Source organism: Microtus ochrogaster, chromosome 4 (genome assembly GCF_000317375.1).
Source record: "Microtus ochrogaster isolate Prairie Vole_2 chromosome 4, MicOch1.0, whole genome shotgun sequence".
NCBI lineage: Eukaryota > Metazoa > Chordata > Mammalia > Rodentia > Cricetidae > Microtus > Microtus ochrogaster.
In genome coordinates, this window is record NC_022011.1 from 33,812,764 (window position 1) to 33,828,194 (window position 15,431).

A 15,431-nucleotide genomic window follows, 5' to 3' on the forward strand; every position below is an offset into this window, starting at 1 on the left:
AAAAAAACCAATGTTTATCAGTGAGTAAAAACTGACTCTAGGAGCAAGTATGAGTCTATGCCTGCTGCTGTAACAGAATACCTTACAGTTGGTAAATGAAACGATCAGCACACACACACACACACACACACACACACACACACACACACACACACACACACACACACAAACAAGAATAAATACTTTTATTAGAGGACCTGAGTACAGTTCCTCGCACTCATGACAAGAGACACAGAATCGCTCTAACTCCAGCTCCAGGGAATCAGGAATCCTCTTCTGAAGGACCGCACTCATGTGGACATATGCACTGGCCTCACACACAAACACCTAATCAAAAGATAAAATTAAACATAAAAACAGTCAAACCATGCTATGGTAATCTCGGAGGCTTGTGGTGCTGAGAAAAGGCTCAAAGTCACGCACATATACCAGCTCCTGTCGCAGGAGAGTTCTGTTCAAGATAGCAGCATTTTGAAAGAGTTCAAAGAATGGTTGTGACCTTTCGAATGCACGTTCTCCATCACCAACTTCTGCAGCCAGAAGGTCGTGAAGAACAGAGAGCCTGAGCAGGCAGGACCTGGAAGGATTCCAGTTCAAACCCTGAACGACCTAAGAGAGTGAAACGGCTCAGACAGCCCATGGTGGAGGAGGTTGTTGCTCCCCAGAACCTGGCAGATATGAAAAAGAAAAGCCAGCATAAATCACCAGCAGGCCCAGGGCAGAAGGCTGGGATACGATGCTCGACTTTCCCTTGGAGGCTGTGGACTAACTTAGCTTCCACTTCCACTCCTGCTGATTCCAACATCCTCCCTCGATGAATCAGTGGGAGAATTATCGGAAAAAAAGAAGCAAAGGTGAAAGAACGTTCAGAAAGAAAGGGATTTGCCTGCCTTAAGGGATACGCCGAGAGCTGAAGTTTCGAATCATCCATCAACAGCAAAGGTTTCTGGGAGACAGCCACTCCCAGACCCTCTTGGCTATTTTAACAGTTTCCTCGGAGAGTTTACTGTAGAGGCTGCTCACTGAGGAAGGCAAATCTATGTGGAAAATTTGAATTTAATTGTTAGGAATTTCAAATGGGCTGCCTGGGCACACGGAAGGTGAAGCAGGGTACAAAAACAGGCTGCACCGGATGACGGATTTTGTGTTTGTGATAAGTTTCTGTGCCTCCAGCTGTCTGTCTGCTTGAGGGGAAAACTGACATTGATGGACAGCAGCTAGTGATTTTGAAATGTCCTGGGTGGCAGTAGGAGGTCTTCTGGCATGGGCAGCTGGAAGTGGAGATTTTGCAAGCCAGACACAGTGGATACTATTGCAATATCATTGGCAATGGGGGAAGGCTACACATGTGGGGGTGGGGTGGGGGTGGGGGTGGGGAGTGTAAGCGTACTTGTGTAAGAGGGTCCTCAGCCTCTGTTCTGTGGAAGCCAAAGGATCACATCGTGTGTCCTGCACTACACTTTCCACCTTATTCTCTTGAGAGTCTCTCCTGGAATCCAGAACTAAGCAAACCGCCAGTTAGCACAGTGATCCTCCTGTCTCTGCCCCCTCATCCCCACGCACACCGTGCTGGGGTGACAGGCCTGCTAGTGACCACACCTGACCTTTCATATAGGTGACAGGGATTTGAACTTGGTTCTTCACGGTGACACAGCAACTCCTCTCAGCAACTGAGCCAACTCTGCAGCCCCGGATTTTTATTTTTAAATTAGGACCGTGGCTTTTATTTGTGTTTATTTGGCAGCACAGGAAGAATGACTGACCCTTTGAATCCTTCCAGGACTGTGAACTTCATTCCTACAGCTGCATTTTTCTTTTAAGGTCTTTTGTTGGCATATATCCACATACATAATGCTGAGTTTCATAAGGGCATTTTTGTTTCGAGTATATTGTATACTGTGACCATGCTCATGGCCCTCCCTGTTGGAATCAATCAGTTGGCTTCACTTTTCAGGGGACCCAAATATGCAGTCTTTATGCCTCGGTTAGGGCATTCAGAAAGATGTGATAGCTTTTGACAAAAGGTCTGTGACTTCCTCGCTACCCAGTGAAGACATGCTCAATTTATCACCAGAATATGCTGGCCTCTTCTTTGAAGCAAAAAGCTTCCAGGCCAGACTCTCCCAGGGGCTTGTCAGTTTTCAGTGTTCTGATCTCTCAAATTCAGATGTGACTGCCTAAGGCAATCTTTAGCAAAAGGACAGGTTGTCTAGTTCTGTACACACACTCAGAGGCTAACGAGGCCGTGGGTACTAGCACACAGTCACAGATTGGCTGTAACAGGCAGAAGTTGCTGGTCCCCAGCAATGCTGAAATCCCGTGGACTTGGCTTTGGAACGGTTTCCTATTCTTTAGCCAAGTCCTAACTCAACTCTACAGGGAGAAACTCTTGTCCAGACCTCCCCAGGGCCCTGGGCTTTGTCCTTTGCAAGGTCAACCTTTTCCACTGCCCTCCTTGGCTGTGATGGAGTCAGTGTTGATGCTGAGGCTCTCCCTAAGGCCTATAAAACTCCTCCAGCTGTTTCCTGCTCCCAAGCCAGTTCCAGCGGCATCTGACAGTTCCAAATTTTCTTAGTTAGGTTCTTTCTACTATACGTTTCTCTTAGAACTTTACCTGCTGGCTTCCAGTGACATGCATCAAAATCCTGCCTAGATGTGTCTTTATGTCTGCTTCCTTTGTTTGTTTTCTTGTCCACAAATCCCCCTCTCCATGTAAAGGCAACTCCTGTGGGCCAGAGGCCCCTAACCACAGAAAGCTGCTGCCTGTCTATTTTCAGAGCCTTTGCCACTGTATCCCTAATTCTTTGGATCTAGAAGCTATTACACAAGATGTAGGCTGCATCTATTTCTTGTTTTTGTCTTTGCTAACTTTTAGTCTCTCTTCGAGTTCGTTCTGTTCTTATAATGGGATAAAGGCAAATGGAGAAGTATTGTTTCTCCTCTGCCTCTGTTTCTCGTGTGTGTGTGTGTGTGTGTGTGTGTGTGTGTGTGTGTGTGTGCAGGTTCACACACATGTGTAGACCAGAGAACATCCTCAAGCATCCTTCCTAATGTACTCCATTTTCTTTTTCAGTCAGGATCTCTCTCTGGCTTGGAACTTGCCAAGGAACCTGGATGGGCTGATTATTGTAAACCTGGGATCTGTCTGTCTTTACCTCCCCACTGGGCTTACAATCATGAACCACCATGCCTAGCTTTTTTTGTTTGTTTTTTTGTAGTGAGTTCTGTGCATTGAGCTCGAGGCAATGTTCTAGTGACTGGGCTCTCTGGGCTGTTGTCCCTGCCTACATGGTACATCATGGTTGCTGTAGTCATGGTTTGATCACAGCTGGAGATACCAGTTGCAGCTAGTCTAGTCAAATGTTGGCATGGTCTCAATAAATCTTTCTTCCCTAAAGAAAATTGTACCATGTCAGAAACTCACAGCACTCCCCATGTTACTGGTAAATCCACCAGCAGAATTCTCTTATGCTTGAATGCTACATGAATTAGAACAGAAGCAAAAGGAGACTACCACTCATTGGAAGAGGTAAGCAAAACACATCATGTGTGAGTATCCATCCATCTGCCTCTCCATCATCTACCTACATATCCAGGTAAGAATGTTTGTTTTAAGTTGTCAATCATCAGCCCCTCCACCCACCCATTCTAATGTGCAAATTTTCCTTAAGCACATCAGAGATGCATGTTACAATAACTATGTTTGGTACCAAAATTGAGACATACCACCTAACGTTGAGGGTTTACTTTTTGAGACTAGAACACAGCATTTGAAGTCACGACTGACTCAAGAAACAGGGCAATTTTTTTTGATATGCATGCTGTCTGAGCTGAAAAATGAGGTTTGGAGGAAGGCTGGAGTCAGAGTCCCCGAGAGATAAGCTGCGAGGAAGTTGGAAGTCAGTCCCTGCCATCCTTTGAAGGCAAATCAGTGTTAGCCTAGAAATGGGAACTGATAGAAACAGAAGGTCTAAATAAATTCTGCGAATCGTGTTCCTTCCATCCCTCACATATCTTATTGTTCAAACGCTTTCATTCTCTGCTTTTCCCTTTGCTCATTCATTTAAGAAATGTTTTTATGTTTTTATGAGCCGTGCCTACATAGACATGAAGATAGATATGAGGGTTAGGAAGAAAGCAGAGGAATCTTGACCTCGCAGAATTTCTAGCTGAGTGGAGGAGACAGACATTAATCAAATAACTCTGTAAATTAACTTGTCATAAAGCCCCAACCAGGGTTAGAAAGGCCACAGTAGAGCATGAAAGGATTGTGTTGGTTCAGTTTTTGTCTTTTTTTTTTTTTTTTTTTTTTTTTTGTAGAATTTTTTTTTTTTTTTTTTTTTGGAGACAAGGTTTCTCTGTAGCTTTGGTGCCTGTCCTGGAACTAGCTCTTGTAGACCAGGCTGGCCACGAACTCCCAGGGATCCGCCTGCCTCTGCCTCCCTCGTGCTGGGAGACAGGAGGCTGGAGGGATGGAGACAGCTGCAGAATGAAAAGTGGGGAGCAGGTGGATGGGACAAGGCCAAGGATTTAAAGAAAGCAACAACTGAAAGTTTTCCACGGATGAGTTTTGACCTTTGAGAGGATACTCTGGGTATGGAGGTAGGAAGAAACCAGCAAGGATTCTGAGACTTGAGGATGCTGGCTTTGTTTACAAAGCCCTTTGGTAAGGCCACCTTGCCTCTGCCCTTCCTACTGCTACACTGTATCTTCTGTCTTTGCTCCTTTTCCAGTTGTTGTGATAAAATGTGCTGGCAGAGGTAACAGGGGGAAATGGCTTATTTTAGTACGCACAGATCGTCAGGAAGCAGAGAGAGATGAATGACTGACTGGGACTGCCCCTGGGCTCCTTTTCTCCCTTTATGCAGCTTGGGATCCCAGCAAGGGGATGTTACCACTCTCACCGGACAGGTCTTCCCATCTTAACACAATCCAGACAGCTCCCTCCCCGAGCCTGTCCAGGGTCCCTTCTCTCCGGAGACTAGGTTTTGTGAAGTTGACAATAAGTACCATCACACTCTCCAAATGGGTCCCTGGGCACACTTTCCAGCCATTGCTCTTTCTTCTCTAGTGACTTCCACTCTGCTCCTCCCCCTCCTCTTTCTCCTCCTCCTTGGCTTCCTCTTCTGCTCCTCTGTCTCTGCATCTTGTCCCTACTTTCTTTTGCATCTACAGGCAAAGTTCTAGTTTTCAACGATACTTTGGTTTCTCACGTAAGAAAGAGTCTCTGACATCCTTTTGATCCTGGTCTACCATCCCAGGTAAGGGTGATGACTTGGAAACACGTTCTTCAGTTTCTAGAGACTCTATGCGCAAGGACCAGGGCCCACGTGGGTAGGTCTTCACTTACTTGTTTGCTTATGGTGCTTCAGGCTCAATTGGGTGGGGGGACATTTGTCTTATTGGTGTTTCTAGTCTCTTTGTCCTGCCCTCAATAAATGTTTACTTAGTTCAATTTTAAAATGGACAATGATCTACTAAATATTGATGTACGATGTCCTCCTTATGATGTGAATATGTGTCTCTCTCATTGGTTGATGAATAAAGCTGTTTCAGCCAGTGGCCAGGCAAAATAGAGCCAGATAGGAAATCCAAACGAAGATATAGAAAGAAAGAAGGCAGAGAGAAGGAGATGCCATGGAGTCACCAAAGGAATAACATGCCAGGCCATCACTGGCAAGCCACAGCCATGTGAAGATATATAGATTAGCAGAAACTTTATTTAAGTTAATTGTGAGAGCTGGTCAATAATATACCTAAGTAATTGGCCAAACAATTACAATTGATATTAAGCCTCTGAGTGGTTATCTTATAAGTGGCTGTAGGGACTGGCGGGTGGAAAGAAACCAGTCCCCGTGGGACCTGGTGAGAAGGATAGAAGTCACCATTTACAAAATATTCTAAATATTTCAGGGGCATCTGAACATTTTCAGGAAAGCAAGCCATCCTCATGTCGAAAAGAAGAGTATATCTCAACAAAGTAATATTTAAGAGTTTGTGAGTTTTATTTACTGGTAGGAAGAATAAGCTATAGAGTATTGAAGTGATGGCTCCAAGGGCCAATAGCACTTGCTGCTCTTGTAGAGAGCCTGAGATTTATACCCAGTGTCAAGATGGCAGCTCAGAAGTATCTGTAACTCCAACCCCAGAGGATCTGAGGCCTTCTTCTTGTCTCTGTGGGTACTGCACGCAAGTACATTTACATACATGTAGGCAAACACACACATAAAATAAAAATAAATAAATCTTGTTTGTAAGAGGCTGTAGAAACGTCTATGCAGATTATCTTCCGTGTTGGGCAATAGCATTGATTAGCCTGGCTCACAACCCTGTGCCCATTAAGTGTATTCATTGAGGTCTTATTGTGAACAGAAAATGTTAAACTCCTGGCCTCCTTCAGGTAATGGATGTAATTGCTTCTGACACCACATGCTCCTGGACTGTCTGGCTGTCACTGTCCTGGTCCCCTCACTGAAATCACTGAAAGATGAATGAAGTACCAAGGAACCCAGAAGGCGCCACCACCTGGTCATTTCTATCATTGACTCAGAAGCCAGGGAAGGCAGATCCTTGAGAAGAGGGGATGCATGCACTGAGGTTCAAAGACACCTGGGTCAATGTGCTCACTTGGAATTTTGTTTCTCTCATTTGAACTTTGTCATTTGTCTCATGTAGATAATGTACATATCAGATCCATCTCTAAATTTACATTTTTTAGAAGTCCTGAGAACATTACTGTTTCCTTTCAAATTCCAATTGTCCATTGTAAGTATATAGGAAAGCGGCTAGGTTTTGTCCATTAAGTTTGACTCTTTCAGCCTCTGTGAAAAGCAGTTGCTGTATGAGGTACTCCATGTGTTGCTATGGTAAAATACCAGACAAAGACAACTTGAGGTAGAAGGGTTTAAAATACACTCCTTCCATCATGGTGGCGGGAGCATGAGGTGATCGGTCACGTGGCATCCATCATCAGGAAGCAGAGAGACAGGAACACTGGTGCTCAGCTCACTTCCTCCTTTGTATCCAGCCCAGGAGCAGGGCATGGAGTGAGCTGCCCACACCTAGAAACTCCCACATAGACAAGTTTGGCCCCATGGTAATTCTAACACACATCCAGTCGACGATCACATCCAGTTGACGATCAAGCTGTTATATCAGCTATCAATATCACAGCTATTAATTCCAGAAGTTTTTGTGATTGATCTTTGAGACTTCCTATATATCAGCAATGCTATCACCTGCAAAAAACATTTTTTCTTCCTTCCTTCCTTCCTTCCTTCCTTCCTTCCTTCCTTCCTTCCTTCCTTCCTCTTTTACTTTGTCCTAAAAGCATCCATTATATTCCCTTTCTTGAACAATTTAATTGGCTAGGACTCTCTGTAGGACGTTGTAGGGGTATGACAAGGAAAGCCCTTGGTGGCCTCTCGTCTAACCGGAAAAGTGTGGCTTCTTACCTGCCAGCAGCAAGTCTTGGTAAACTCTTTTTATCGAGTTGAGGAAATGACTTCCCTTCTATTCCTAGTTCACCAAGGAACAATATATCTTCCCTTACAGCAACACATAAAGTATTGCCTGCACTTTGATATCTTGGGGGAAATGTATCTCACATCAAAAAAAAAAAAAAAGTAAGAGTCTAGCTATAATCCAAAGTAGTCTTTGGGGACTCAATAAGGCTATATATTCTCTATATATCCGTGTGTTTTTTAAAATTTGTACTCAGTGAAGAAGAGTGGTATGGAGGGCGATTTGGTGGTCTGGAGTGGCTTGGGAACAAGGCACAAAAGCTGATTGGAAGCTAACTAGGAAGACAGTCTCTGCAGAGGGGACAGAAGCAGTAGTGGCCTCATCCTTGCTTGAGGAGCTGAGGACCCTGCCTGACCTAGCAATCACCACCTTGTCTAATTGGCCACTTAGTGTGTGCTGTGGAACGCCGGGTTAGTTTGCTTTTTGCTTTCTGAGTAGCATCGCTCTTTGGGGTGGTGTATGTTGGGGTGTGTGTGGAGTGTGGGGGGGGGCGAGACTCACGTGTAAAAACCAGAGCACCAGGACCGTGACAAGTCCTTTGCTCTAAGGTTATAGAACTCAGAAACCGAAGCCGGGCACACACCAGGTGGCTGGGATCGGGACGCGCGCCCCCGCCCGGTCCACGCGCGCCGGGGCCGCCACAGCCACACGCCCGGTGGCTCCTGAGCGCACTGCCGGGCGCGCTCTCCGGAGCTCCGGCGTCCGCGATCGCTCGTGCTAGGGCGCCGGCAGTGACGGGCGGGGGGGCGCGGCACTGCTCTGACACGGGCTCCCTACAGCCTGAGCCGGGAACCCGCCTGGAGTGGCCGGATTGAGCCGCGGGCGACCACGGGCTTCCGGACCCTCGCAGCGGCTGTGGGGAGCTCGGGCCGCGGCTCCACCGGCTCCAGTCTGGGCGCCCGGGGCCACTCGCTGCCGCCGCCCATGGGTATCCGAGAGTTTCCAGGCGGCGCTCCCAGGGCCAAGAGCATCGCTGTGTGAGTAGCGCCGCAGGAGCGGGAGGGCGGCGGGCAGGTGGTCCCAGGCACCCGGACCCTGCTCAGCCCTCACTGCCACGCTCGGGGAGGGAGGGAGGGACTGTCGTGTGCGGCTGAGCCGGGGAAGTTTCAGCACCGTCTCCCGGCCACTCGTCCCTGCTCACGTTGCCCGAGGCGCCCAGGGGAGGGCGCGGGACCCGACGCCGAGGTTCCCGTGAGCAGGGCATATGGCAAGCAGCACGAGGGGAGCAGCCATGGGTCCTCACCGGTCCTCACTGACGTCTCCCCCTCTCTGCCCTTGACTCATCCCGCCTTCCCGCGACCTCAGTGGTATGAGGAGGTCACCGGACGTCAGCCCGCGGAGACTGTCCGACATCAGCCCTCAGCTCCGGCAGCTTAAGTTCTTGGTGGTGGACGAGGCCATCAAGGAGGATCTGAAATGGTCGCGCTCCGTGGAGGACCTCACTAGCGGGCCAGTGGGACTCACGTCCATCGAGGAACGGATCCTGCGCATCACCGGCTACTATGGCTACCAGCCCTGGGCGACGAGCTACAAAAGTAAGACCCCCTACGTAATCCCCCCTACCCCGTGGTGGTCTCCTTGCCAGAGACACAGCAGCCAGGGAAGTGCAGAGGGAAGAATCATTGCACCCTCCCTCCTGCACACGGATTGGCAACTTCAATAAAGAGGCCTGGAGGCAGTTCTCCTGCACGGAAGCCACTGGGGGGCTTTCTGTTACATTTGCTCTGCTTTCTGCTTCCCAGATACAGAATCTTTACCATCCGCCGCCCCCCAACACTTGTCCACTTCCAAATGATTCTGAGGGCACGCCTGTTGTGGCTGTCCAGGAGAAATGCTTCAGAGAAGCAGAGTCCTTGTCTGAGTGGGTTTCTGATTGGATTCCGGTGCCCTTAGCTCAGCAGAGGTCAGGCTTGGGGCAACCTGGATTTTAACTATGGCAGTCCTTGACTGAGTGGGTTTCTGATTGGATTCCGGTGCCCTTAGCTCAGCAGAGCTCAGGCTTTGGGGCAGCCTGGATTTTAACTATGTCTCTCAGATACAAATGATGAAGAGTCACTGGACCTAGCCCTGTTTCTTTGCTTTAGGACTATATGAGTTCTAAGTGAGAGGATTTTATCTGGATCCTTGAAGAAACTTGGGTGTCTGAAGAGATGAGTGCTTGGCGCCAGGTGGGGGAACTCAAACTTTACCCTGGGCGTCAGCTGCTGACCTTGGCTGCCCTGATGAGCCATTACTTGTGGGGGCAGGGCTTATTTGGTGCCCTTTATTTTGTTTTCAGAGAGAGAGAGAGAGAGAGAGAGAGAGAGAGAGAGAGAGAGAGAGAGAGAGAGAGAGCGCTGCTTGAAACAAACTCAAGATATTGTTTGAAATATTATCAGGACCTTGTGTCGTACCTTTGTAGTTAGACACTGCAGAAAGATCGCAACTTGCCTCTCAGTGGGTTGAAGAAGTGAGCATGAGTCATTCATGTGTAAGGAAGTCTAGACTAACAGTTTGGTAATTCTGAATGATCTTTTAACCTTTTATTGCTGGAGATTAGAACATGATGTATTGGTTTTTAGGGGGAAAGACATTTTTTGTATAATTTAATAATATTCGCCAGTAAGAGTGTGTTTCTACTTACATTATTCTTAACACCTTCTAGTCCAGCCACTTGGGTGTGAGATTGTTCATTTTATTATTTGCAATAAATGGTACAGGGTTTGAGTACTTGATTTCAATGGTCTGATTTAACCTTAAATATCCGTGGAGATCATATGTAACTCAGTTTAAACCTTCCTAATGCTCCTGTGTCTCCCTGCCTGGGATTTTGCTGCTAAGATTGTTGCCTGCGTTCGCTTTCTATTGCTGAAGGGAGTTCTCTGCCACGGAGAGCCTTTTAGCACAGGGAGGAAGTCGAGTCTTTCAGAACCGAGCTTTTCTGAGGATGTGTAGAGGATCCTGTCTTCCGGTTTTGGGAGCGTCTGTTAGAAAATAGATATTCTATATTTTGTCTTTACATTCTCTACTTTCTTATAATTAAAGACAATGCTATAAATTACAGGCTTTGAGAAGTTATCTCTCAGCCCCTGAAGTCATAATGAGGTTTATTTTTATGGTTCCTTGTATCCCTGGCTCAAAAGCCATGGCTGAGGTTTGTGACTGGGGGCTGGTGAGCAGCTTTGGGACATGACAACTGTGTTCAACATACTTTACAGTAAAACCTAGGAAAGACCACATAGAGGGAGAGGCACTTGTGCCCCCAACAATATTCTTAGACACCATTTTTCCCAAGGCTCCTCTGAAGGAATCCGTGGGGGTAGGGAAGGCCTTAGTGGTTCTTGCCCTGTGGACAAAATCCTCAGCCCATTCATTCCCTCTAACCCTGTGAGGATTCTCTCTTCTTCCAAGGTATTTCCTTGCTACTAAAGTGCTTTAGGTGACAAGTGACATTTTGATGAATTAATTGGCTTTACGTTTAAATTTAGAGACGCTAATGTTTTATTCATGCAGCAGAAGAGGTTTTAGGGCAGCGTTCCTCTGTTCGCCATTTCTGCCCAACTCTGAAAATAAAAACGTGGAGGCATACCCATCTGTGGGCACCAGTTCCTGCTTGGTTTGTTGTGTGATACATGAGCTCAACAAACTAGAAGAGACAGTGATTACAAAGTGAAGTGTGTGTGTGTGTGTGTGTGTGTGTGTGCGCGCGCGCGCGCGTGTGTGCACGTGTGTGTGCGCGCGCGCGCAGACCAGAGGGCAACCTTTGGAGTCATTCTTCAAGTGCTGTCTGCTTATTTTTTGAGACAGCATCTCTCACAGACCTGGAATTTGCTGAGTAGGCTAGGCTGATTGGGCAGCGAGCCCCAGGAAACCGGTCTGTTTCCACCTCTCCAGTGCTGGGATTTTAGACAGGTGACAGGACAACCTGTCTTTTCACGTGGGTCCTGGGGATTGAACTTGGGCCACAATGCTTCCTAGATGAACACTTTGCCAACTGAGCTACTAAGACAGAACTCCTGATGCTACGCTTTGGTTTAACCCCAAGCCTTTGAACCTTGGCACTGTCGGTGTTTTTTGGATCATTTTGTTGTGTGGGGGCTGCCAGTATTGAACAGTACCCTTGGCTTCTGCTCACTGGATGGCGGAAGATTGCCATTCCTCCCCCATTTGGCAACCAGAATATTTCTAGGCCCTGACAGATGTCCTCTGTGGGGTGAGCCTTTGGTTCAGAACTACTTGGTTACTCTGAGCCCTAAGTTTGTGCACCAACAAGCAAGCCCTCTGGGTTCTCTTCACCTTTCCTCTCCTGTTGGACCATTCCTTGGGGTTTTGTGATGGGTCTCCATGGAGCTGGATGCTCCCGCTGCTCTCCTAACTCCTCTACTGCCCCCAGGCTGCTGATAGCTCATCGAGAGTTCTTCAGCTTCTCCTAACAGCATCCTTTGCCTTCCTACCTTAGGCCAGAGTGGAGGAAAAGGAGTGACTGGGATGTTCTCAGCGGTTTCCTTTGCTTCCTCCCCTGATGTAGACATGGGTTGGGAGAGAGGTTAGATGGAAAGAGAGGGACCATATTTGGGGATGTCCCATGTGTGTATATGGACAGGCAGCCTGCAGCAGCTGGCATGGTTGGGACTTGGCTAATCTGCACAGGGAAATAGCATACCTAGAGTTTCTCCTGGTGCTTCTTTGCTTGGCGGGTTCTTTGGGGACACTTGTCTCATGGCAAGACATAGAGCTCGGGAATGGAAGATGGAGTTCCTAGCATGGGTTCACCTTCATCCAGAAGCAAGGGTGGCACAGCTCGCCTTAAACCAACAGCTACTAAGGTCAGTACAGAGAAACTGAGAAATTGTGCTTACACTGAGCAGGGACATTTCACTTTGTTACAGGATCTTCTAATGGCTTCAGAACGGCTCTCTCTCACACTCTTTCCTAATAGAAGCACTTCCTAGACATAGCTATGTGGAGAATGGGGTCATGCCTAACTGTGCAGAAGTCTCTTCTGGGTCTCCTTACAGTGTGCCTGGTCTAAAACACTTTTATGTGCATTCATTAATACCACACAGTGTCAACATATTGAGATAGACATGAGCAGTGTTAGCGTGTTGAGATAGACGTGAGCAGGGTTAGCTAGTTGAGATAGATGTGAGCAGGGCTAGCGTGTCGAGATAGACCTGAGCAGGGCTAGCAGGTTGAGATGAAAATGATTCGATCTTAGAATGCTGTTGGGTTTAGTGTTAAGCCATTCTTAGGGTGGAAAACAAGCTAGTCCCCATCTCTAGCTTACTCCCACCAGCCAAGGCATTGTGAATTTAGGCCTGGAGCATGCAGTTGATGAGGGTAGACATTTTCTGTTTGAAGTCTCTAATATGTAAAACACTGAGTGGAAAGGACACTGATGTTTCTGGTTCCTCCAGGATCAAGCATTGCAGCAGCTTTGTATGCGGTGAATAGAGGAGCTTCTGGGGGTGACAGTCCTCTTGTTGCTGTGCCAGATGTTGTGTGACATGATTCCCGGAAAGACATAGATAAATGTGTATTCATCCCAGTTAGGGAACCAATGACAAGCCAAAGAGACCATACCACTAAAGTCCAGCTTGGTAAATCAGTGAGTTTATTGGTGTTACTCAGAGGAGTATCGTGTGAGGTTACATACAAGAGCAGGGATACCGCAAAGGCAGCTGCATCACTGAAAGCTGCACTAGCCTGGGTGACAGCTTGTGGAAGTTGCATCCCGGGAGCCTTCTGCAGAACTTGTAGGCAGGTCCAAGAGTCTCCTCCATGCTCTGGGCTAATCTGAGTTCCTTCAGTCCCTCCTATTTCTAGATGCTTAAGGAAGGAGGGGCTTTGTGAATCTGCTCAATTTGAGGGACTTCCTGAGACTTATGAGTTGTTTACTTCCTGGGTCTTAAAAAACATCCTTCCAGATTTTCTGAGTCTTAATGAGCTTCCTTCAGAACTTTCTAGTTTCAAAGAGCTTCCCTCCAGGATGGAATATGTCAGCTCAAGGAATGGCTGCTTAGCACCCTTTCAGACTGATCTGTGTGCATAGGCTGTCAGCAGAGCTTCGTACCTAGAGAGATGCACAATACGGTTGAGGTCACCAGAGCACAGCTTCTGCACGACCGGACCCTTTGGAATAACACCAGTCAAACTGCCAGCTCATAAATGACCTGCTTGAGGGCCTGATGATTTATGCTATTCTAAAATGGTGTGGAATACAAGAGACAAGGGAACAGGCGAGTAGCAAGTCTAGGATCATCAGAAGACATCTTCCTGAAAGGTCAGTGCCGTAGTCAGAGTTCTGTTGCAGTGGAGAGACACCATGACCACGGCAACTCTTATAAAGGAGAACATTTAACTGGGGCTGGCTTACAGTTCAGAGGTTTAGTCTTTTGTCATGGTAGGAAGCACAGCAGCACACAGGCAGACACGGTACTGGAGAGGCAGCTGAGAGCATTCAAAAAGTCGGAGGGTGACACACTTCCTCCAACAAGGCCACCACTCCTAATCCCTGCCCAGTAGCTTCACTCACTAATGCCCAAGCCTTCAAATATACGAGCCTACGCGGGCTGTCTCTATTAAAACCACCACAGTCAGAGAGTAGATTTGGTTCTCAAGTATAAGTACATGTTAACTATTTACTAAGGTGTTTTGAAAATTAAAACATAGAACCTGGGGCTAGAAGATTGCTCACCCAGCTCAAGTGAGCTTGAGGACTTGAGTTGTATCCCTAGCACCCATGGAAAGACACTCATGATAACACATGCCTGTAACCCCAACACTGGAGAGGCAGAGATAGGGGCTCCCTGGGGCTCTCTGGCCAGTTATTCTAGCAGAATTGGTGATCTCCAGGTTCAATTAGAAACTCTGTCTTAAAAAAATAAGGTGGAGGTACATATTAGTCAGGAGTCTCTAGGGGAATAGAACTTAGAGAATGAATCTATACACACAGACATGGGGATTTATTAGAATGGGTTGCTGGCTGTGGTCCAGCTAGCCCAACGGTGGCTGTCTATCAACAGAAGCTCCAAGAATCCAGTAGTTGTTCAGTCCATGAGGCTGGATGTCTCATCTGATCTTCAGTATGTGCTGGAATCCCAAAGAAATAGGCTCTGATGCCCCTGAAAGAACGAACTTGCCAGTGAGAGCAAGCTTCCTTCTTTCATGTCCTTTGTATAGGCTGCCAGCAGAAGGTGTGGCCCAGATTAAAGGTTTACTAGTCCCATCTCCAAAAATATGAGTTATTTGGGTGAATGATGGTAGCAAACCTCTGAACAACCACCTAGGGCATGGCTGCAAATGTTTCTCATTTGCAGTTTGAGGTAGTTTTGCCACACAGTTCTGTAGGGGATGCAGTGCTCCACTAAGATGGTTTGTAGCCCAGAAGGCTACAGGCTGTGTGGGACTCCTGGGTGCTGAGCTGCATATTCCGTGTAACGTCTCAGACAGTTTTCTGGTTTGACAAATGTTTTCCTGTGACATTCAGATCTTCTCCTAGTCAGTGTGATGTGTGTCATCTCCGATACAGGACTGGATCCGAATCTGCTAGGAAATTATTTTTATCCTCTCCACTATCTACTGGAAATAATAGAGTCTATAAAAATCTGGTATGTCCTAAAAGTTTTATTCAGGGTAGGGAGGAAAGTGCTTCCTAGCGCATGTCAGCTCAGGTTTTAGGGTTCTCATTTTAGAAAATGAGATCGCCCACTTTCAATACATACATAAAATTCCATCTTCTTTTTAAGAGTAGATGCAGTTATGATTGTAGGTACAAAAGAGTTGAGTTTGGGCAGCATTCTGTCCATGCTGTGTGTGAGAGAGAGAGCTTAATAAACATTTTTTATGATGGGTGATCATTATATTATCATTCAATACCAAGGAATGACTTTATCCTCCTCTTCCTCCTCCTCCTCCTCCTCCTCCTC

The 15,431-nt window shown here is 47.0% G+C and overlaps 1 protein-coding gene across 2 annotated transcripts in view; it reads left to right on the forward strand.

The window, feature by feature from the left end:
* Slc35f3 (solute carrier family 35 member F3) overlaps positions 1–15,431 on the forward strand; it is a 254,979-nt gene that overhangs the window by 23,813 nt on the left and 215,735 nt on the right. The window contains exons 1-2 of one of the 2 annotated variants that reach the window (XM_026778700.1): positions 8,230–8,501; positions 8,830–9,059. In XM_026778700.1, coding sequence (XP_026634501.1) covers positions 8,449–8,501; positions 8,830–9,059 — 283 coding nt within the window. In that variant the 5' untranslated portion in view covers positions 8,230–8,448. Of the gene's footprint in view, positions 1–8,229; positions 8,502–8,829; positions 9,060–15,431 lie in introns of those variants that run through there. The other variant, XM_026778701.1, reaches the window with a different exon arrangement.